Below are 22,259 nucleotides of genomic sequence, written 5' to 3'. Positions count from 1 at the left end.
GCCACAGATGCGAGGGGCCATGCCTGCCGCCCTGTTGTCTGGCCACCTGCACACCTTCCCTGCATCCAGTGATGCATTTGAAACTTCCTGCAAACCTGGAACATTGCCCACCTCTGATGCAATAGATTCCCCCGTGGGTCATTCCTAGCCACCTCACAGATCTAGAGAGTGAGTCTCAAATTTGGAGTGACTTGCTGACAGTCACACAGGGAGTGCGTGGCTGAGCTGGGATTTGAGCACAGTCTGGGGGTTCCAAAGTTTGTCCCCTCTGCAACAGCAAAATGACCCAGAGTGGCGTCTGCAGGCTATTGCTCCTTGGCGGTGAACTGTTGCCCCTGGGACAAGGTTAGCCACTTCATGTGTGTGACCATCAGCCAAGCCCCCTTGCCAGAGGGCACTGGGCAGAACCTCGGAGCCTCATCTTGGCTCCAGGGATGGAGCCCAAGGCTGTGAGCATTGGGGGCTGTGTGAGGATGTGTTGGTGCCAGTGGGGTCGGCATTACCATGCCTCACCCTACATCAGCTGCCACACTTGTGCCATGGTGCGGCTTTTGGTGGCTCTGTGACTGTCGCTGTGCACTGCCCTACCCTGCCCTTTATTTCTCCAGGGTCCCAGGGTTAAGGTCTGTTCTGTTCTGACTTCTGATGCTTGCATGGGCTGGTGGGGCAGGAGGGGAGCTTGCTGTGGATTGCAAACAGGAAGTACAGAGCCAGATGGCCAGGGGAGGGACCCAGAGGTGGACCTATTTAAGGGCATAGAGCAGAGGACACCATGTGACCAAGTTGTCCAGCTGCACACGGTGGAAGGGCTCACCTGTTCTCTGCCCCCTTCCGTGGGCTCCCTGAATTCTGCCGTTCCCTTTCTCCAGCCCTGCCAGGTCCCACCTCACCCTGACTCCAGGTTTCTCTTGCATCCCACTCAGAACTGCCACTCCTTAGTGGGACCTGGAACTGTGGCAGGCTTGCTGTGCATGGGGAGCGGGGGGAATGAGGCGGTTCCTGTCCCAGACCCATGGAGCTCACTGTCTCGTGGAAAGCCAGGCAGTGGACAAGCCACGCAGATGACAAATTCCTCTCAGTGCACGGGGGCCACGTAACCCAGCTGCAGGTGACATGGGGACAAGGAAGGCTTCCCCGAGGAGGAGTCTTTAGGGCAGGCTGGGGTGCGGGTGTGGAGTGTGGAGCCAGACCCCTAGTTATGTCCCTCACAAGCTGTGTGACCTGGAGCAAGCTACCGACCCTCTCTGAGCCTTAGTTCTGTGAGGCTGGAGTTGTTCGCCTTCATAGAGTTGCTGTGAGGGTGATTTGGGAGAATATGTTTTTGGGGGAGCATGTGCTCTGTGCACTGGAACTGCTCATTCAAAAAGCAACTATGTTGAAGCCACACGGTGGAGACAGAGTTCCAGACAGAGGCAACAGCATGAACAGGTGCTGCTAGGAGCAGAGAACTGTGCCGTTGGGAGGCTGTGAGGGGCTCTGTGCTGGAGGCTGGGATAAATCCCTTCCTCTCGGGCTCCCAGCCTGCAGGAGTGTGGTGGCCACTCCACAGAAGCAGGAGGGACCCCACCCCAGATCTGCTTTGAAGGTAGAGACTGACCGCTCCACATGCTCACCAAGAGAGCACAGAAAGCCCTGCTGCTCACACATGGGGCTTGGTGGGGAGAGCAGGGCAGGTTCCCAAGCTGGACTGAAAATGGCTTGAGATGTTGAGCAGGAGAGGAGACTGGCATAGGGTTCTACTGTGACGACTCCAGGCCGACGCGAGGAGCTTCCTGCCCGGGCTCCAGGGCAGGTGCAGGGAGTGTCTGTGTCTCCCTGAGGGGAACAGGTGGCCCAGGCAGCCTGCCCTACTGGGTGGGGCTGCTCATCTGTCCGGCAGAAGACGAGGAAAAGCACCAAGGGCAGGACCCTGTCACCCAACATGGGGGTTGCAGAGGACTGAGTTGGGAAGAGCAAGGATTCAGGGGCAGCTGGAGATGGCACTAGGAGGGACCAGATGCCAGATGACAGAGAGCCCTATGTGCCAGGCTGGAAGGCTGATGTCCTGCTGGGGGCAGGGGCAGCCATGGGAGAAGGGGTCAGAGCAGGGCTGTGGGGAGAGCTCTCTGTTGCCCCTGGATGGTGGCGATGGTAGCAGGGGCCCTGTGAGAGGCTACTTCTGGCAATAATAGGAACCAGAGACCTGGGAGGGGGACAGAGGGACAGTGCATTGGCATGAGATTAGAACTGGAGGGAAAGGTGCTGGCATGTGATCAGCCATGGAACTGCTCAGCCTCTGTGTCCTGCAGACATTGGGGGTGCCCGTGACCCCTTCTGGGAATAAGGTCAGAACTAGGCCTCCTGGGCTTGTGGCTGCATCACTCCCATCTCTGCCTCTGTCTTCACATGGCTTCTCTCTCGTGCCTGTGTCTCTTCCCTTCTCTTCTTGTATAAGGACACTTGTCACTGGATCTGGACACTTGGCACCAGATCCTTATCTTCATGTTGTGACCTTGCGTGGCTCTGTGGGGAGGCGGGGCTCAGCTAGGCAGGTCTTCTGCTGCTCTTGCTTGGCGTCTGTCATGCAGATGGTGCTGGGGATAGAGCCATTGGAGGCTCGACTCTGATGCTGGGATATTCAGGCCTTGCTTCTCCTCCAGCTGATCTCAGGGCCTGCCCCTCTCCACTGGGACTCTCCAGTTGGACTTCTCGAGTGGTGGCTCAGGCCCAAGGGAGCAAACACCGAGGCTGTCAGGCCTTCTTGAGGCAGAGGCCCGGAGTGGCACAACCTCGCCCCCGTGGCACTCTCCTGGATAGGATGAGGCCCAGCCCAGCCCAGATGGTCCACAGGGCATGATGTCGGGTGACTGTGCGCTGGGTGTGGTCTCTGAACACTTGCATGGTCTCTGAACAGTTGGGTTTCAGAATCTTATGATGAAATGTTTGAAATATGCACGAATGTTTAGTTTTCCTCCTTGAATCAACGCCGTTCATTTCCGCTTAGTAACAACTTGTAGCCTGGCATTCTGTCTGTGTTCTGAGGGCTGGTAGCGTCTCCCCTGCTCATGCCTCCAGGGCAGTGTTTGCATTTGATTTGAGAGGTGAATAGGAGCAGGTAAGCCTTGGATATGTGGCACCAAGTTTGCAGGTCCTGGGGTCTTTGCTTTCCTCCGTTAGGCCTCTCTGAGCTCTGGGCACTGGACAGGAAGCACAGCCACTGACTGGCGGAGTGACACTAACTCACCCCAAGTTCCCATCTCCCCCCTGTAAATGTCAGAGTGACACTGATGACCCCTAAGAGTCCTGGCAGCTCTGTCACTTTATGAGATTCCTGAATCTAAGAGCGTGTGTGAGGAAGACGGGCAGTGCCAGCCCTGGGGCCGCTGTGTGGCCCGCGGGCTTGGAGCACCGGCCTGGGAATTGGTGAGAGCGGCTCCCGGGTGCAGGTCTAAGACCGAGAACAATATCTTAGACACTCAGTTTTGTCATCTGTAAAATGGAGTGTGAACGGCGGATGCTGTGCAACGCAGTCCAGCAGGTCCTCAAAAAACGAAACAGAGTTATTATGTGACCCAGCCATTCTTCTTCTAGGTATACACCCAAGAAAACGGAAAACACCCATCCACACAAACATGTGGATGTGAATGTTCACAGCAGCGTCATTCACAATAGCCAGAAAGTGGAAGCAACCCAAATGCCCATTCCCTGTTGAACGCGTAAACAGATGTGGTCTGTCCATTCCGCCTAAAGAGAAACGAAGGTCTAATACACAGCACGGCAGGACATGGTGGACCTTGAAAACTCAAAAGCCAAGTGCAAGGAGCCAGGCATAAAAGACCACGTGTTGTATGATTTCATTAATATGAAATGTCCGGAATAGGCAAATCCACAGGGACAGAAAAGAGATGAACAGTTGCCAGGGGCTGGGAAGAGGGAATGGGGAGTGACTGCTGATGAGACAGGGTTTCTGTTTGGTGATAAAAATTGTCTCCAATTAGACAGTTGCCATTGCTGCACAACCTTGTGATGTGCTAAAAGCCACTGGTTGTACACTTTAATACGGCAAATTTGATGGTATACAAATTCTGTCTCAGTATTTTTAATGGGGGTAGTTGTCTGCCATCAGAGCGGGAAGATGAAGGGGGTGCTGTAGGGGAAGTGCCCAGCATGAAGTGGGACTCGCTCTTCTTGACGTGTCATCTTAAATCTGGCTCATCTGTCTTTCCACCCAGCGCCTAGAGGATGCCCAGCTCCAGGGACAAGGAAGAGCTTTTGGGATAAGGAGAACTTCCAAGGGGAGGGCTTTCACGTGGGCTGAGTCTGTCTCTGGCATCCAAACCTGGAGGCACAAGTCCTGAGTCATAGGGTGGCCAGGTGCCCTGATGCCCAAAGCCCTCCTGGTTGGCACCTGCTGTCCTGGTCTCAGTGTAACGTCGCCTGTCCTACTCTCAAACACAGTGGGCCCTCTGTGTCGTGCGACCCATGTCTGTGGATTCAACCAACAGCAGCTGGAAAATACTCAGAAAAGATAGGGGATAGTTGCATCTGTACTGAACCTCTGCAGCCATTTTTTCTCATTGTTATTCCCTAAACAATACAGTATAACACCCTACTACATGGCATCTATATTGTATTTGGCATTATAAGTAATCTAGAGATGACTCTAATCGTATAGGAGGATGTGCATAGGTTATATGCAAATGCGAGGCCGTCTCGTATCAGGCACTTGGACATCCGCGGATTCTGGTATCTGTAGGGGATCCTGGAACCAGTCCCCCATGGATACCAAGGGACGACTGTAAATGCTCACTCAGGAAGCCTTTTCCTTGGAGGAAGGGCCCAGTTCAGGATGCACAGAGACATGCTCCCTGGAGCATCGTCTGTTCGTCTGTGGATTCACCCATCAGCCCATCTCCAGCGCTGTCCCAATTACAGCCCTAGCAAGTGGAGACAACAAGAAGGCCTAGCTCACGTTTCCAGCTTTGAGGCCTTAGAAAGTTGCTGCCAGGATGGGGGAGTGGATCAACTTCCTCCAGGATCCAGAGAGCATCCCAGCAGCCTCAGGGTCAGAAAAGGAGCCCAGCCTCTCCAGGAGCCAGACAGGCTCACAGCAGGGGGATGGGGGGATGTGGATTGCTTGAGCCTAATGACGGGAAGAGGAGAAGGCACTGCAGAGAGGGGTCTCATGCTGTCTTGCAGCTCTCCCGGGGCTGAAGCTGAGTGCAGATCAGGTGGCCCTGGTCTACAGCACGCTGGGGCTCTGCCTGTGCGCCGTCCTCTGCTGCTTCCTGGTGGCGGTGGCCTGCTTCCTCAAGAAGAGGGGGGATCTCTGCTCCTGCCAGCCCCGCTCAAGGCCCCGTCAAAGTCCGGCCAAGTCTTCCCAGGGTGAGTGCATGAAACTGGGGTCCTCGCCCTTCTCGCTGCTTGGGTGACAAGCCTCGGGCCATCCCTCGGTCCTGTCACTGCCCCTGCTTCTAAGTGGAGAGGCCCAGGGCTCATCCCTGTTACTTGCTATACCTTGATAAAATCAGGTTAAGACATCCTGGCAGACAGATACCTGGGAGAGTGGCACCCGGGAAGGGTGGGTGTGGGGTGCCGGTCTTCAGGTTTGCCTGGGCCCAGGATTCTCCGGATGCAGAGCCTTCAGGGCTAAGCCCAGGAGGAGGTGTCCCCTTGGGGGGCGTGGCAAGCTCGGTGCTGGACAGAAGTGAGAGCCAAGAATTGCCTGCCCACCCCTGCCCCGGCACAGGTTCTGGTCAGCAACTGGCGGACACTGACACCTGTCTGGGGGCATTCTACGCTGGTGATTGCCCTTAGCTCCTGGGTCGGGGGAGAGTGCGGCTGCCCACACCGTCACCCCTACCCTGGTGCAGGGCCAGGCCTGGCCCACGCCCTCCACTCTCGCCTCTGCAGATCACGCGATGGAAGCCGGCAGCCCTGTGAGCACATCCCCCGAGCCAGTGGAGACCTGCAGCTTCTGCTTCCCCGAGTGCAGGGCGCCCACGCAGGAGAGCGCAGTCACGCCTGGGACCCCCGACCCCACTTGTGCTGGAAGGTGGGGGTGCCACACCAGGACCACAGTCCTGCAGCCTTGCCCACACATCCCAGACAGCGGCCTTGGCATTGTGTGTGTGCCTGCCCAGGAGGGGGGCCCAGGTGCATAAATGGGGGTCAGGGAGGGAAAGGAAGAGGGAGAGAGATGGAGAGGAGGGGAGAGAGAAAGAGAGGTGGGGAGAGGGGAGAGAGATGGGGAGAGAGATATGAGGAGAGAGAGACAGAGGAGGCAGAGAGGGAGAGAAACAGAGGAGACAGAGAGGGAGAGAGAGACAGAGGGAGAGAGAGACAGAGAGGAAGAGAGGCAGAGAGGGAAAGAGGCAGAGAAGGAAAGAGACAGAGAGGCAGAGAAGGAGAGAGGCAGAGAGGGAGAGAGGCAGAGAGGGAGAGAGGCAGAGGGGGAGAGAGACAGAGAGGGAGAGAGGGACAGAGAGAGATAGAGCAGGAGGTCAGGGCACTCTGAGTCCCAGTTCCCAGTGCAGCTGTAGGTCGTCATCACCTAACCACACGTGCAATAAAGTCCTCGTGCCTGCTGCTCACAGCCCCCGAGAGCCCCTCCTCCTGGAGAATAAAACCTTTGGCAGCTGCCCTTCCTCACTGCATTGTGGTTGGGTCTTTGATGAACTGAGACATCTTGTCTATCACTTTCCTGGGCACTAGGCTCCACTGAACGCTGCCCCCTTGGTTTGGGAGGCCCTGTGGTGCCCCCATCTCACCAGGCTCTCGAGGAAGCTTGTGACCTTGGGTTGAGCCCTAAGCAGCCGGGTACCCACTGGGGCTCTGCTTCTCTCTTTCACTAAGAGAGAGAAAGAGACCAAAGAAAGGTCTGCAGGGAGGGTGCCTGTGCAAACACCCAGGGAACCAGGGGCTTGAGCCATCTTCATTTCCTTACAGACACACATTCCCTTCCATGCCTCCTTAGTAAGGGCATGACGCACAGTGTGTGTGTGTGTGTGTGTGTGTGTGTGTGTGTGTGTGTGTGTGTGTGTGTGTGTGTGCAGGTGTGTGCATGCATATGTGTGTGCATGTATGTGTGTGCACGTACGTATATGTGTGTGCATGTGTATGTCTGTGCATGTATGTATGTATATGTGTGTGTGTTGTGGGGGTGTGCAGTGGACAGGAAGGGGAGGGCAGCTGTAGCTGAAAGCTGCGAGTCTCTCTGGAAAAAACATTGAGATTCCCTGGACCACAGCAAGAGATGTTTTCATTTGCGTCCACTTTTTGTTAGCATTTAAAGCTATATCTTGAGTAGCATGTAAACCTTAAGTAAACTATTCTTAGAAGCATTTTCACAGTAAGATAAATCCATAATAATGTACATTGAAATTATGCACCCTGCACCTCCTAAAATTATCTTGCAAACCTGCACCCACCAAAGGATCCCGTAGCGCACTTTGGGAGGTGTAGACAGGAAGCCTGGGGCTCCGTCGCTCATTCCATCTTTTCACCAGCTGTGGGCTACCACGCTGCATTGGTTTGCTTGGGCTTCCTTAAAGTACCACAGACTGGGCAGCTTCAGCAACAGAATCTCACTGTCTCACAGTCCTGGAGGCTGTAGGTCCAAGATCAAGGTGTCGGCAGGGAAGGTCCCTTTTCAGGGTGGTGCGGGAAGGCTCTGTTCCAGGCCTCTCTCCTGGCAGGTAGGTGGCCTTCCCGGTGTCTCTTCACCTCGTCTTCCCTCTGTGTGTCTCTGTCCACATTTCCTTTTCTTATAATAACGACACCAGTAGTTAGATTGGGGGCCCCCCTACTGACCTCATTTTTCATTTTAACTTATTTCTATAAGATGATATCTGTAAATAAGATCACATTCTCAAGCACTGGGGCTTAAGACATCAACACAGGAATTTCGGGGGACAAATTCAACCCATCACACAGGCCGTCCTCGAGGCCACCTCTGTGTCATCTTTGTCTACAGGCAAGTTGGCATCTAAAAAGTGTCTGCCCAAGACATGCGTCTGGCCCGTGGTACAGCCAGTCCACACGGCCAATGGTGAGATCCGGGTGGCATTGTTTCCTCACCGCCATGCCTCACGCAAGCAGCTGCCTTCTTACAACAAGGTGGACACAAATCCCAGCACTGGTGCAGACGCTTGCTGGCTGTGGGTGAAGTAGCCCCACGTCAGCGTGCTGCAAAGATGCGGCTTAGAATGTTACGGCTTGTGTGAAAGATACGCAGATTTCTATTCCTTCCGATCCATGGTTTCAAGTTCTGCTCGTCTGAACCCAAGGGGCTCTGTAGGTGCCTCTGGAACAGCCGGGGTTTTAGGGGTGTTGAAAACACAGGGTACCCAGGCTCAACCCCAGCTTCAATCACACAAATAATCTTGTGGTGGTGTTTCTTTGGTCAGTTTTTTAAATTGATCTTTTGTACTCTTTTTTTTTTTTAGAAAGGGATCCTTTGGTAGAAAGAAAATCTGAAACTCTAAATAGTGTCCATTTTATCTATGTATTATTGGTCCTTTCCCCAAAATATATCCTGATTCCAGCCACTTGTCATGATAGTTTTAATCTGAGCTCCCATCGTTTTTCACCTGGATTACTGTACCAGCCTCCCCACTGGCCTCCCCGCTGCCACTGGCCCCTCCCCAGGACTCAGCAAGATTTTTCTGCAAAGGACCTGGTAGTAAGCATCTTGGGCTTCGTGGACCCTGTGGTCTTTGTTGCACCTACTCAACAATTACTCAGCTTCGCCACTGCAGCCCTAAGTAGCCCCAGACAAGAAGCGAACACAGAGGAGGAACTGTGGGTCCAATAAACCTTTATTCACCATGACAGGAGGGGACTGCATCTGGATTGTGGGCCATAGTTTGCCAACCCCTGCCTGACTTCATGGCAACACTGAACTTCGTATTTATGCTTCTTAAAAACATGTCTAAGCCGAGTGCAGTGGCTCATCCCTGTAATCCCAACACTTCCAGCTGAGCCTGGAGGATTGCTTGGGGGCAGGAGGTCCAGATCAGCCTGGGTAACACAGCAGGATCCCATTTCTACAACAAACCATTTCAAAAGCAGCCAGGCATGGGGGCCCACACATGTAGTCCCAGCTACTCAGGAGGCTGAGGTGGGAGCTTGAGCCTGGGAAGTCAAGGCTGTATAGTGAGCTGTGTTTGGGCCACTGCACTTCAGCCTGGGCGACAGAGTGAGACCTCCTCTCTCTCTCTATTATATATATATACATACACACATATATATATCTGTATATATATATATGTGTATGTGTGTGAGAGAGAGTGTGTGTGTAATGGTTGTCTGCAAGAAACACCTTTAATTAATCACAGCCAACCCTCAAATAATACGCATAGTGTAGGACCCTTACAACGTTACACTCCCAACTCTTCTCCCCACCCACCTTTTGTTTTCTTTCCTTCCACGGATTCTGTGACATCTTCCTCTCCTCATTGACTCTGCATGAAGGGGATTCCTGGTGGGGGAAGGGTAGCTGGTGAGAAATGAGGTATCAAGAAACTAGCAAAGCATCTTCTGGCTGTCTGTGGACAGTTCTTGTGTGGTCCCCAGCCTAGTCTCAAGGGTTCTGGACCGGTCACCCTGCAGCCTCTGTGCTGTGTCTCCAGATCCGGGCTCTGAGGGAAGGGCCCTGGGAGGCCCAACAGAGCGGGGTGCCTTGTCTAACATCCCCCCGTTCCTCTGGCTGTGTGGCTCAGGAATAGGCCCAGACAGTGTGTCCAGGTGGTGCCAGTTCACCTCACTGCCCCCTTTGAGATGGGCCCAGAGGGTTTTGTGGGGTGAGCATGAAGCTGGGCACCCAAAGCCTGGGGCCGGGTGCCCCTCCCTGTGTCCCAGAGGAGGGGCCCTGACCTGAGAAGATCCCCAGTGCCTGGCTTATGGGTGCCAATGTGGGGAGGGGTGGCTCTGAGGACTGAAGGGGGTCACTGAAAGAAGACATTGAGCTCCATGGCTCAGGGACCTTGGCAGTAGAGGCCTGGTAAGCAGAGACTAGGACACTGGGACTTGGTCACAAAAAATATGATCAGAAAGGGCATGGCCATCAGAGAGTTGGTCAGGCGGCCTGGTCATTGAGGGACTGTCAGTGAGGACCTGGTCACTGGGTGCTTGGTCAATGGGTCTTGGTCAGTGGGGACCTGGTAAGTGGAAATCTGATTACTGGGGGCTTGGTCATCAAGAGCCTGGTCAGTCAGGACCTGGTCAGTGAAGGACTTGTGGGGGTGCATTGGTCAGCAGCAGCCTTGTCGGGGGAGGCTTGGTCAGTGGGGGCCTAGTTAGTGGGGTCCTGGCCAGCCGGCCGCTGGGTGACCTCATGCAGGGGTTTGTCCTTGGAGCTTGCTTGCCGCCATCTGTAGTGGGGATGAGTCACGTCACCCCAGAGGGCTACTGGGAGGAGGAGATGAGCAGGTGTGTGGAATCCGGCCCTGCCCAACAGACCTAGCACTTTACACCCTAGCTGAGTCCCCTGCTAAAGAGGGGGCCTGCTCTCTGCCCTCCACCCTCAATTCTCTGCTCCCCGTCCACAGGACTGCCCCACACCTAGGGAGGGCTGAGGTTGGGGAACACCTGTGGACACTCTGATGCTGGCCACAGGCCCAGGGCCGGGCGTGACAGTGACAAGGACCTGAGTGCGTACATGAATGGGGCCACCTGACCCAGCCACAGAAGCAACACACCATATGCATGTGTTCACCCACATATATGTGCACGCTCACATTTACAAACACACTGCATGCACACATGTTGATGCTTCGGGGGTGGAGGACGGTGACTGTGGGCCCTGCTGACCCAGGCGGGGGCCCATTGTGATGGGTGCCGTGACCCTGTAACGTCACTGGTGCTGAGTACCCACACGCCTACCTGGCTGCCTTCTCTGTGTCTGGAGCTCTTGGAGACAAGATAAACAGCGATGTCTGGTTCTGCTCAGAGGAGGCTTTCTTAAGTGAGAGGCACAGTTGGATCAGCAGACTCAGGTGAGTGTGACCTGCTCTGTTCCCTCCCTGCTGACCTGGGACAGTCGCTACCGGGCAGTGCTGGCCTCTGGGCAGGTGCCGAGGAGGGTCATCCCTGAGCACTCACCAGGTAGGTGCCTGTTCTCCACTGACGGTATAGATGTTCGTCTTGTTGGTCGTCACAGTGACGCTGGTGGGGCTGGGTGCTGTCCCCTAATGTACCCATTCCACAGGTGAGATGTCTAGGGTCAGAGAGGCAGCGACTGGTCCAGAGACCCAGATGTGACCCTGGGCCATGCTCTTAGCCCTGCCCTGTGCTATGCTGGACTCAAGCCCTGACCTCTGTGGCCTCCCTGCCCTGGATTCCAAATCCACCCGGGGTTCCAGCCCCTGATGGGGCAGAGTCTGGCCCTGGAAGAGCCACTGGGACAGAGCTCCTATGGGTGAGGTGGAGGGCGTGGTCCTCAGTCCAAGTCTGTGCCCTAAGCTGGGACCCCGCGGGAGGTCTCACCAACTCAGACTTCAGGTGCGGTCACTGATGGTTGCTGTGGGACCCACTGGACACATGGAGTCCATCGTCTGGGAGTGGGGTGGGGAGGCCTCTGCCCTCGGGCAGTTGTGGAAAATCAAGGAGCTCTAGAGGGCTGCCTGGAGGGTGATGATCGTCCCTCTTGGTCAAAGGGGCTTGGGGACTGGAACCTTCTCTGTCTGATCCTCTAGAGGTCTTGTCTTCCCTTTGTCCCAAGTATTTCCAAGGAAGATGGTCCCCCTGGGTGTTCTCCAGGACCAAGTCCCCAGAATTCTCTTGTTTTTTCCTTGGTGATCCAGGAAAACGAAGCCCCCTCCTGTATTGACAGCTGGGAATTGTGGAGTCCACCGTCCTCCACCTGAGACGAGCACAGGGTCTCCACGAGGACAGAGGCTGCTTTGGACTCAATAGGTCATTTTTCCCCCAAACCAAATGCCCTCCTGCTTAGCTGGTGTTGTTCCTGAAGCGGCTTCACCAGCCAGAGTGAGTGAGAATTGGAGCAGAACGGAGCAGTCACCAGATGTCTTGCTTCCTACAGAAAACTGGGCATCTTCATGGTCCTAGAAGGATCCCAGGAGGCTGATCCTATAGAGACGTCTGGTTCCTGACCCCAACTGCCTCCAGGTGCCCGGAACAGCCCATCGTGGGCCCTTTACCCTCAGCAGGTGGGAGCCGTTGGTCCTGCCAGGGCAAGTGTGTGTCTGTCTTAGGGCATTTGGGAACAATGGGCCTCTCTGTCCAGGTCCCCCTGTGTTCAAGTCCTCAGGAAGGAGCCTACTCCTGGTCCAGGGCAGGGACTCTAGAGACTAGGGCATGGGTGGGAATACTGGGTTTAACCCTTTGTCTTGGGGAGCAATGGTGGAATGGGGCTCACCTGTCTGGCCAGCATTTGGGGGTCTGGTGGGAGCCGTTCGGGTGTTCTCTGGAGCTCTCGGGTGCTGCAGAGCCTTTGGATGACTTTGTCTTGCACGATGGAGATGGATGAGCACCCGGATATCCTGCCCACCCAGGGGCAAGGCAACATCATCATTACTAAGTATGAGCAGGTACAGGTCGGGCCACTCCCTTGAGGAAGGTGGGGCCTCACCTCCCCCACTGGTCAGAGCCTGGTCAGAGGGTCCTGGGCTCCCCAGGACCACAGGGTGAAGACAGGCTCTCCATGCCGTCAGGATCCCAAGCCCTTCACCTTGCCCCTGTCTCCCTGGCCCTCGCTGGGTCACAGGGACGCTGAGCTGGGGCAGCAGTGGACACAGAGCATGAGCGTGTTGACATCTGGAAATTCACCAGTCGTCTCTGGGTTGTGTGGTGAGTCCTCTGTCCCCCCACCCACCAGTCTCACCTCAGGGACGGGTTTTGTTTTTAGAAAGGTCTCTCTGAGGTAGGGCAGGCTCCCCTGGCTCAGGACAATCTCCTCTCCAGGGTCAGAACTCCTCTCTGCCTCTCCTGCAAGTCCAGCCTGTGGTCAGGGTTAGGGCAGAGCCTCAAGGCCCATCTAGGGAGCTCAAGAGAGCGGGTGGGACAGAGAGGGGGCTGGGTCAGGCCCGGGGCTTTCAGCACTGAGCGCTCCACATCAGCAGGAGAGGAGGGGGCAGCCTAAGGGTCTGGCCCTGTCCCCTTGGGGCCTGCCCTGGTGAGATCTGAGGGTGGTGGCCACAGGGCAAGGGGACACCTGGCCAGGCCTGTGGGCTGTTGTGTAGCAGGTCTCCAAGGGCTCAGGGGGCCCACTGGGGCATCCTATAGGGAGGGGCATGGGGACAGCAAGGGCTGTGACCCTGGGAGGCTGGGGGAGAAGAAGGGTAGGGCCTGTCCTGGGCATCCCACAGTGAGGCCTGGGGGGCAACAGAGCCTGAAGCTGAAGGCCCCAGGAGTGGTGCTGGGAAGGGACCTGGGCCTGGTAAGGGGAGCCCAGCCTGGAGCCGGCCCCTCAGGACTCACAGGATGGAGAGAGGGAGGAGCCTGGGGTTGGGGGGCGGTGAGCCTGTGAGACCTGCCACTTCTGGGACGCACCTGAACCAAGCTGGCCCAGGGTAGAGCTGATAGTCTGGGGAGGAAAACAGATGGGGTGGTCAGGGAACAGCGGCTCACCTGGGACCCCTCAGTGGGGGTGACTCAGTCAGTCCCCAAGCTCTACGTGGCCCTCCAGAGACTCTGCTTCCTGCTGGCTCAGTCAGCACCGCAGAAGGTGGACGGGAGGCTGAGTCGGGGCAGGCAGGACAGTAGGGGGAGGACAGCCAGGCATCCCATGTCCTGGTTTTTGCAGTGGCTGGGAGGAGGCTGAGGGTTGAAGGCTGACTGCCCTGAGAGCCAGCTGAGGCTGTAGGCAGGGTGGTGGGGCCAGCCCCACTGCCTGCAGGGCCCTTGGTCACCCTTGTCACCCCAAGCTTCTCCCCAGCAGCGCTGAGCAGCCCAGTAAGAGACCTGGGGGTCTCATACCTAGGCTCTGACAGGAAGAGGGTCCTGGAAGGGCCAGGGTGGCCGGAGAGAGGGTCACAGTCTCTGTGGCGGGCAGGATGGGGGAAGATGAGGAATAGGCAGGGTCTGCAGCCACGATGCAGGGAGAGGCAGGTGAACGCTGGGAGGTCACACCCTGCAAGGCCTATGGGGAGTGTCAGGTGGGACAGGTCCCAGGTGCGTCCTCAGGGCACTAGGCAGCTCTCAGGCCAGGCTCCCTGGACTCTGGTGGGTGATGTGGTCACTCACGAGGCACTGCTGTCAGTCAGGGCTCAGCCACCCACCCTGGGTGGCACCCATCTCGTCTCAGGACTGGACTTTCTCAGCTCCCACAGAGGGTGTCACCTCCAGCCCAGGAGGAGCAGCCCCATTGTGCAGCCCAAGGCACCCCACAGGCCCCGAGTGGCCCCCTCCAGGCCAGCCTCGAGCTCTCTCTTCTCCAGGGTCCTGGTGCCTCGTGGGCATCAGCTCCACAGGGAGGCCCTTGCCTTCCTTCCCTGTGCCTTCTCCCGGGCTGAGACTTAGGGTGGATGGGGAGGGCTGGGGCCCTCTCATGGATGAGGATGGCTCCTGGCCCAGGCAGGTCCTCAGCTCTGTCTGGGTTGCCTTACAGTGAGACAGAGCTGCCCGTGTCAGTGCCCTGGAGGTGAAGGGAAGAGCCTGTGCCTGCTGCGTGGGAGACTGGTCCAGGGACAGGGAATCAGGAGTGGTTGGTGAGACAGAGGGGGTGGCCCGCGGGCCCGGGCGGTGGTAAGTGGGCCAGGGCTGTCCCTGGGAGGGGCGGCCTTTCCTGACGGACTCTGTTCCCATGAGCATTTGACCAAAACCCAAATCAAGAACCACAGTCTTGGCTCAGAGGTCACTGCCTGTTTGTACCAAGTCCCCAGCTAAAGGCCAGGGCCTGACCAAAACTCGGGGTGTCTGTGGCCTGAGGATGGTGTGTCCTGGCATGACCAGTCCAGACCACCAGCTCCAGTTAGTTCAGAGGGTCTCAGGCCCCGGGGTCTGCTCTTTCCTTGCTCCTTCAGGGCCCCAAAGCCCAGGACCCAGCATCCATGGGCCGCTGCCGGAGGCCTGGCAGCTCCGCTAACTCCATCATGGCTCATTTGACAGCAAAGATGTCAGGAAATAAAATGTACTGACAAGTGGCTGAAGATGCTTGGAGACTGGCCAAAATATAAGAACAGCAAGAAGGTAACATGGCGGTTGGGCCTGGTGGCTCAGGCCTGTAACCCCAGCACTTCGGGAGGCTGAGGTGGGCAGATCACCTGAGGTCAGGAGTTCGAGACCATCCTGGCCAACATGGCGAAACCCCGTCTCTACTAAACATGCAAAAATTAGCTGGGCACAGTGGCGGGCGCCTGTAATCCCAGCTACTCAGGAGGCTGAGGCACGAGAATTGCTTGAACCCAGGCAGTGGAGGTTGCAGTGAGCCAAGATCGCACCACTGAACTCCAGCCTGGGTGACAAGAGCGAGACTTCATCTCAAAAGGAAAAGAAGGTAACGTGGGGAGGGAGTGGCCTCCATGACTGTTCTCTGCAGAGTCAGGAGACAGGTGCCCATGGCCATGACCTGGCACCATCTGCCTCTCAGCAGATGGGTGGCACTCCATCCCCATCATAGGACAGCAGGCCTGTTTACCGGCTTTCCTCCCCAAGTCACTACACATCCTGTCTCACTGGAGTATTCTTTTGTCTGTAGCTGTCTCGAAGCCAGGTACAAAGGCATTCCCCTGGTGTGAGGCCAGGCATGGGCACTCCTGCTAGACACTGACAAAGTCAAGTCCCAGAACCCAGGAAATACAAGGTAAGGCCCTCCCACACTCGGCCAGGGCAGGACAAATAGGCCAGGCTGTGTCAGGAGCCCAGGACTCCAGCCGGAAGGAATGTCAAGCCCGGGTTGGGGGTGGGGGCTGTAGTCAGATGCACATACTAGGCACAGACGGTGACACAGGCACCACAGGTGCGCTGGGCTCTGCTGACCCTCCCTGGCTTCAGAAACACGACAAAAAAGGAACTTTCTGCAGAAGGAAACCTTCCTCCCTTCCTTCCAGAAGTGCTGACTGTGGGATGACAGCTGTTAGGGGCAGGGAGTCTTTTGTCTGTTCTGAGGCTGCTTCCTCCTCTTGGCCCTGCCCTACAGGTCATGAAGGAGAAGGGCAAGAGGTACTCCAGGATCACCCACCGCATCAAGGCAGATGTCAGCCACACCCTGCAGAATCACATGATGTTTAGAGTATTCCCGGGCAGCAATATTCCTGGGCCATGTGCCCATACTCACAGGCATAGGTGCCTCTCGGGGGTTTCAGCACTTCTTGAAAATTCAGTGTTTGTGACCCACCAGGACGTAGTAGGCAGGACTCAAGCTCACTTGCCAGCATGGACACCCAAGCAAGGGGGCGGCTCAAGGGGTCAAACTGAGACAGAAAAGGGTTGAAGCCCAGACTCCTGGTGTCACCTGGACCCGACCACCATGTCTCAGATGAAGAAATGACCTTCCCCTCCTGGCATTGCCCCCAAAGCCCAGGAGCTTGGCAGGGGCGCATGCAGATGGTCCTGGCAGGAGACAGGTTTGACAAGTGGCTGGGGTGCCTGATGGGCCAGGCTCTTGTCATGAAATGAGTTGGCATCCTGAGGAAGCCTCTTCTTCACCAGAAACCAGACAGAGATCCAATTTCCCCTTTTCCTGAACCCCGTAGGAGTGCAGCAGACAGGGAGGGGGTCACCCAGGTGGCTGTTCCTGCTCGGCCCCCACTTTCCAGACCATTCCAGGCAGGGAGAGCTGCTGAGCCGACTCCATGGGCTGCCACATGGGGTCTGGACCCAGCCGCCCTCCTGTGCCGGGCAGGCAGCCCTTGAGTGGTCGCAGGACCCTTTGTGTGGTGGTCAGCACCCTGCCGCCTGCCCTCATGGTGGGTGCACTTCACAGGTGATGCTCCGGGCCTGGCATAGTGGCCTCCCCAGCCTGCCTAGGGGAAGGAGCATAAACAATCCCTGACTGTGCCCTTTAGGGCCATTTGAGCTTAGACACTCACTGCAGGAGTCCCCCAGGCTCTTTGTCAGCTGAGTCATACGTGACCTGCTCAGTCCTCATGCCCACCCCAAATCCCCGGGGGCCTGTGGCAGGTGTCCCCAAGGATCTCTGCCATCTCTGGTGATGTGAGTCTTCCCAGGTGGCCTCAGCCCTCCCAGGTGACATCCTTCCACGGTGACTCTGGCTCTTGCAGGAGGTGGGCTACCACAGGGACCTGAGCCGCATCACTGCTGTCCTCCTTTATCTGCCGGAGGAAGATGCTTTCTGGGTGCTGGCTCAGCTGCTGGCCGGTGAGAGGCACTCCCTGCAGGGTAGGTGGACAGCTGCCCCCAGGGCCTTACACAGTCATGCCAGGGGACAGCCACTCTGGCCGGTGATCCCAACTTCCAGTCAAGGTGCTTTCCTTGTATCCCAGCTTATTTGGAGCCTCCAGGATGTCCCTGCTGAGGTCCCACAGCAGCCTGGGTCTGGACATGGACCCTCAAACCTCAAGTCAGACACGTTTCATCCCTAACATCAGAGAGCACTGACACCTTTTCCTGGCCACCCTCTGTTGCCCGAAGCCAGCCCCGACTTTGTGCAGGCGCCACTCACCTCCCTGAGTGTCCTCCTGCCTCCAGCTGGCTGTGCTCCCAGCCACCCTCCCTTCCTATGGATGGGCCGACGAAGCCAAGATGGCAATGTCTGCCCATCCCATGTCCCCCAGCCTGATCCCACATCCAGGAGATGGCCACACAGCCCCCAGCTCCCACTCCGGTCTCCCCGCTAGCACCTGCCTGCCTCGGCCCTACCTCATGGTGTCAAAGGCAGGCTGCTCTCCTGGCACCTCAACCCAGGATGCCGCCGGGCAGCGCCTCCAGCCAGGGCCCTCCTCCCCAGGGCTGAGGCCGCGTGATGGGGTCACCAGATGGGAAGGAGGGAAGCCTCGGGGTCCGGGGTCCCCCATCTTGCCCAGCTCTTCCAGCTGATGCCTCCACATCTTGGGTGTGGGCTCTGATGGGGTGATGGGTCGGCGGCTTCTCAGTATTCCACAGCCCAAATACTGCCCAGCTCCGGAAGCTCCTATCACATCAGGAGCAGGTGCTGCACAAGTCCTTCCCAAAGATCATGAGACAGCTGGTGAGTGGATGACACCCTTTGCTCCTCCCCATAGGCCCTGGGCCCCACAGGCCAGGGGAGGCTGTAGTCTCTCACAGAGCTGACAAGAGGCCAAGTCCCAACCACAGCCTGACCTGGGATGGGGATTCTCCAAGGGTTCGGAGTTGGGTTTCCTTTTCCTGCCCTGGCGGAGGCAGAAGGGCTGGGACCAGGGCCAAGCTCTGGCTAAGCAGGGCTAAGGGAAGTATGTCCACTGGGCACCCGTGCATGGGGCAGGTGTTGGAGCCCTGGCCACCGCCCTGGATTCTGTTCCTTGAGGAAGGGTCTACAGAGGGGCCTGGAAGTGGGAGGACTTCAGGGCAGCCCAAGGGGCCCTGAGCACCTCTGCTCCTCCCTTCAGGGCAAGGAAGGGCTATGCATTGAGGGTTCCATGCTGACGAGGCTCCTCTGGTGTTTCCTTGATGGGGTAAGGAGGCACAGGGAGACCCCAGCCCAGGGACCCTCCTGTCCCGCAGTGCCCGGCACCCCCAGCCCAGGGGTCGAGCTCCGCCAGGAGGACTCAGATCCCCTCCAGCCTGCAGGAGGCACAGGCAGTTCCCTACAGGGCACATAAACCAGGCTCTGCCTGAGAGGGGGCATCCCATGGCAGAGGCCAGGGCTCAGGCCCAGCCTCATGGGGAGACTGGGCTAGGACCCAACTTGGAGGCGCCCAGGGAAGCCCCAAGTCCTCAGGAGGCCCCTTCTTCCAGAAGCCACCTCACTGCTGAGATGAGTCCCCCATGAGGAGCTGCAGGACCTTGTCTGACCGCAGCCTCATGGAGGGGTCTCATCCCATGGAAAGGGGTCCTCAGCACTCCAGAGGACTGAAACCCCAATGGGTCCTGCTCAGGCCACCAGCCCCAGCCTGGAAAGGCCAGGTCCTCCCACATCTGCTGTCCCCAAAGAAATCCTTCGGGCTCACCCTGCGACTGTGGGATGTGCTTATCTTGGAGGGCGAGCAGGTACTGACAGCCATGGCGCATGCATCATTCAAAATACACAGGGGTAAGTCCCATGTGCCTGAGGGTGCCCAAGGGAACACGTGGGACAGACCTCCGCTGGCCTGAGGGAAGCGTCCTCACACTGTTACCATGACTCTCTGCTCCATCCGAGCAGAGGGCCTGGCCTGGTGGGCTGGGCAAGGCATGATGACACTGAGTCCACCCCCCCACATGACCCAGATGAAAGGAGTGTGGGGAGCACTTCCCTGCCCGGCCTCCCCTAGCTGTGGCCTCCTGTGCACAGCTCGACTCTGGGGTGGCCAAAAAGGATCCGGCACCACCCAGTGGGAGGTAGCCCTGGTGGAAATGGGGTACGGGCACTGACCCCTCCCAGGGAACTCTCCTGGCCTGATGCCCGCCCTCTCCCTAGAGTGCCTCATGAAGCTTTCCTGGAGCACCGTCTGGGAGTTTCAGGAGCGACTCTCTCAGAGCTGGGCCCTGGAGGACAACACGGTCCTCAGGAACCTTCAAACCTCTATGAAGGAACTCACAAAAAAACAATGGGACCTGCCACCCCCAGGTGGGCTCCAGCACCAGGTCCCCTCCCGAGTCTCCCTCTGGGGCAGTCAATGGTTGGGGGTGTCCTGGCCCCATCAGCCCTCCTACCTGGCCTTCCTCCTGCACCTCTTCCTCCTCCTCTTCCTCCTCTACTCTAAGAAAGTCAAATGGGTCTGCCGCTCCTCAGGGCAGGCGCTGAGCGCATGTGTGTGTGCTGGACATGCTGTGTGGACAGGCAGGGGCCATGGACAGGAACCCCCAACACCCCTCCCCCACTTTCCACACTGTCCTCCTCTCCTCCTCGAAGGGCCCTGAGGGACACTGGGGCAGTCAGACCCAGCTGTGGAAGCCCCCACCCCCACCTTCAAGCAGCCTCAGAGAGCAGCAGGGAACCCTCATTCTTGAGTGCCCCTCCAAGGATGTCAAGACAACAAGCCAGGGAGACAAGAGAATCAGTGCCCCTGACCCAAGAGGATTCAGGCACAGGATAGGGGAAGCCCTGACCCAGAGCCAGAACCAAGAGTTCAGCTGGACATGGGATTGGTCCAGCCCCGGCATGGGGTGAACAGCCTGGAGGGCAGAGGGGAACCCCTGCCTGGGACCTTCTCATGCTCTGTGGAGACAGGCCCCCATGTGTGGTGGCAAGGGGGCTGGGTGACAGTGCAGGTCCCTCCCACTTGAGTTCTGAGTTGGGGCTGCCGAACAGTCCTGAGGTGAGGGCATGAGGCAGGAAGCCCTGAGCCAGCCTGAACCCTGGGGGCCATTTCAGGAGCAACCTGAGGTTCCCTGAAAGCTCCCTGACCCCAGACTGCACACAGTCCTCGCCCTGAGATCAGCAGCCTGCGGGGGCATACTCAGTGTCAGGGACCCCGAGGACTCCAGAGACCCAGGCCTGTGGGGCCCAGCCCTGAAGGTGCCCGATGAGCTTGGTGAAGATGCCGACCACATCTGTTTCTTTTTTTTTTCAGGAGAACTCGAGCGAGGGTCCTCGAGGTTGTCTCCTGGCATTAGGCCCCTCTGTGAGGGAGACAGATTGGCCCTGCCCAGCCCACCAGCTCAGCTCCAGGGGCTCATGCCATCAGCCCCCCAGGACAAAAGCCTTGTCCTCCCCCAGCCTGGCCTGACAGGGTTGTCTCCATGGCGGAGGCCAAGGCCCAGCAGCACGAAGGGGCTTCCCCAGAACCCAGGGCAGCAGGCTGCTCTCTGGGTGGCCCAGAGGATCAAGATGTGGCCACCCTGTTTCCCGGTGAGGTCAGGCCTCGTATTACATAAAAATACCTGTGCTGGGACTCTATGCCACACCTCCACACAGACCTGGATGCTGGGATCCATGGTTTCCTTACTACAATTTTGAACAGGGCTACTGGGCCCCTGTCACTTCAACATGTTACCTGGACAGCCCTGCAACCACAGGACGGGCCTGGCCCAGCAAGCCCACTGGGACCCCGACACCAGGCCCTGCCCAGGCTTATGACAGAGGAGGCAGGTCAGGAGACACCCCAGCAACAAGGCAGCACCTGCCTGCGATGCCCCTCAGTAGAAGAACGTGGCATGGAAGGAGCCCAGGTGGCACACGCCCAGCTGCGTCGCAGCCCCAGATGGCTGCTCGACCTTGGTTCTGGGCTTTGGAAAATCCCATTCAGGGAGGCTTGGTCCCATCAAGGCCTCTGGAGGGAAGGCTAAGCATAGGGTTCCTGCAGCCCCAGCCAGCCAGCCAGCCAGCAGCATGCCCTGGGGCCTCTGACCCCACCTGTGAGTCCCAGGCCCAGAGGTCCCCGGCTTCAACTCGAGTCCTAGGAGGAGAGAGGCACCAGAGGCACCACGGGCTCCCAGGGTGACCACAGAGGGGACCAGGGCACTGTGAGCCCTCATGCTGTAAGGATTCACATCAGAGAACCTGGGCAAGACGGGAGCCCGTGCAGTAATGAGGATGTGGAGGGCTGGTTCAATGGGGCCAACAGCTGTGAACACTGCTGCCTCTTCCCAGCCTCATCACTGCAGTGCAGGCAGTCTGATCTCTGGAGCCCAGCCCAAAAGTGTCCTGAGTGCCCCGGCTTCACATGCCAATACGCCACCTGGAGGCTTCAAGGCCCTGCCTGCTGCACGCCTGCCTCACCATTGCTGAGCACCCCATCTGATGATGAGAGACTTGCTGTGGATTCCTGGGCCGGCACCATTTCCCAGGAGGACCAGCGGGCTGCCTGTGGGCAGGCCGCCCACACTGTGGAGGGGGCTGAGATCAGCCTTCACTGTAGGAAGCCCCTACCTGGACACAGACTTGCCGGCTCTACCTATCGCCACCATGGCAGCCTATATGGCATTACTTGTGACCAGGGCGCCCCATCCAGGTCGGTCTGCCCTGGCTGCTGTTTTCCCTCCTGCCACCCTCTCTTTGACTGCTTGTGTCAATAAAAGGAGAACTGGCCAGTTTTCAGAATAAAGTGTAGCTTTATTATGACATAGGAGAGATTACAAAGCATTAGGGGAGGAGGAGGAGCAGTGACACAGCTGCTCATAATGAGAGGGGAAAGGAAAGGGTAAACATCTTGGTAAATAAAGTCTCCAACCACAGCACAGTCATTGGAATTTTTTTCTTAATTAATTTTTATTTTCAAACTTCTAGTCAATGAAATAGTCACTTAAATTGTCAAAAG

The 22,259-nt window shown here is 57.5% G+C and overlaps 2 protein-coding genes and 2 long non-coding RNA genes across 5 annotated transcripts in view; all 4 read left to right on the top strand.

Annotated features, from left to right (window-relative positions):
• Positions 1 to 6,756, top strand: part of TNFRSF13B (TNF receptor superfamily member 13B) — a 33,318-nt gene extending 26,562 nt beyond the window's left edge. For both annotated transcript variants that reach the window (XM_004042197.3, XM_055385996.2), the window contains 2 exons: positions 5,179 to 5,364; positions 5,893 to 6,756. In XM_004042197.3, the coding sequence (XP_004042245.1) occupies positions 5,179 to 5,364; positions 5,893 to 6,143 (437 nt within the window). In that variant the 3' untranslated portion in view covers positions 6,144 to 6,756. The remainder of the gene's footprint in view (positions 1 to 5,178; positions 5,365 to 5,892) is intronic.
• Positions 6,757 to 12,004: 5,248 nt separating this feature from the next.
• LOC115934598 (uncharacterized) lies at positions 12,005 to 15,452 on the top strand. Its single transcript, XR_008679534.2, has 3 exons — positions 12,005 to 12,789; positions 14,549 to 14,648; positions 14,964 to 15,452. It is a non-coding gene; the product is annotated as an uncharacterized lncRNA (long non-coding RNA).
• A 90-nt stretch (positions 15,453 to 15,542) lies between these two features.
• On the top strand, positions 15,543 to 18,747 carry LOC134758551 (uncharacterized). Its single transcript, XR_010133860.1, has 3 exons — positions 15,543 to 15,742; positions 16,079 to 17,280; positions 17,994 to 18,747. It is a non-coding gene; the product is annotated as an uncharacterized lncRNA (long non-coding RNA).
• An 86-nt stretch (positions 18,748 to 18,833) lies between these two features.
• Positions 18,834 to 22,025, top strand: LOC101141502 (ubiquitin carboxyl-terminal hydrolase 6-like). Its single transcript, XM_063706619.1, has 3 exons — positions 18,834 to 19,111; positions 19,478 to 19,627; positions 20,574 to 22,025. The coding sequence occupies exons 1-3, from the start codon at positions 18,847 to 18,849 to the stop codon at positions 20,957 to 20,959; spliced, it is 801 nt and encodes a 266-aa protein (XP_063562689.1). The 5' UTR covers positions 18,834 to 18,846; the 3' UTR covers positions 20,960 to 22,025.
• Positions 22,026 to 22,259: the final 234 nt, after the last annotated feature.

This window comes from Gorilla gorilla, chromosome 4 (genome assembly GCF_029281585.2).
Source record: "Gorilla gorilla gorilla isolate KB3781 chromosome 4, NHGRI_mGorGor1-v2.1_pri, whole genome shotgun sequence".
NCBI lineage: Eukaryota > Metazoa > Chordata > Mammalia > Primates > Hominidae > Gorilla > Gorilla gorilla.
The sequence above is the reverse complement of the archived record's forward strand: the minus strand, read 5'-3'. Positions and strand labels throughout refer to the sequence as shown.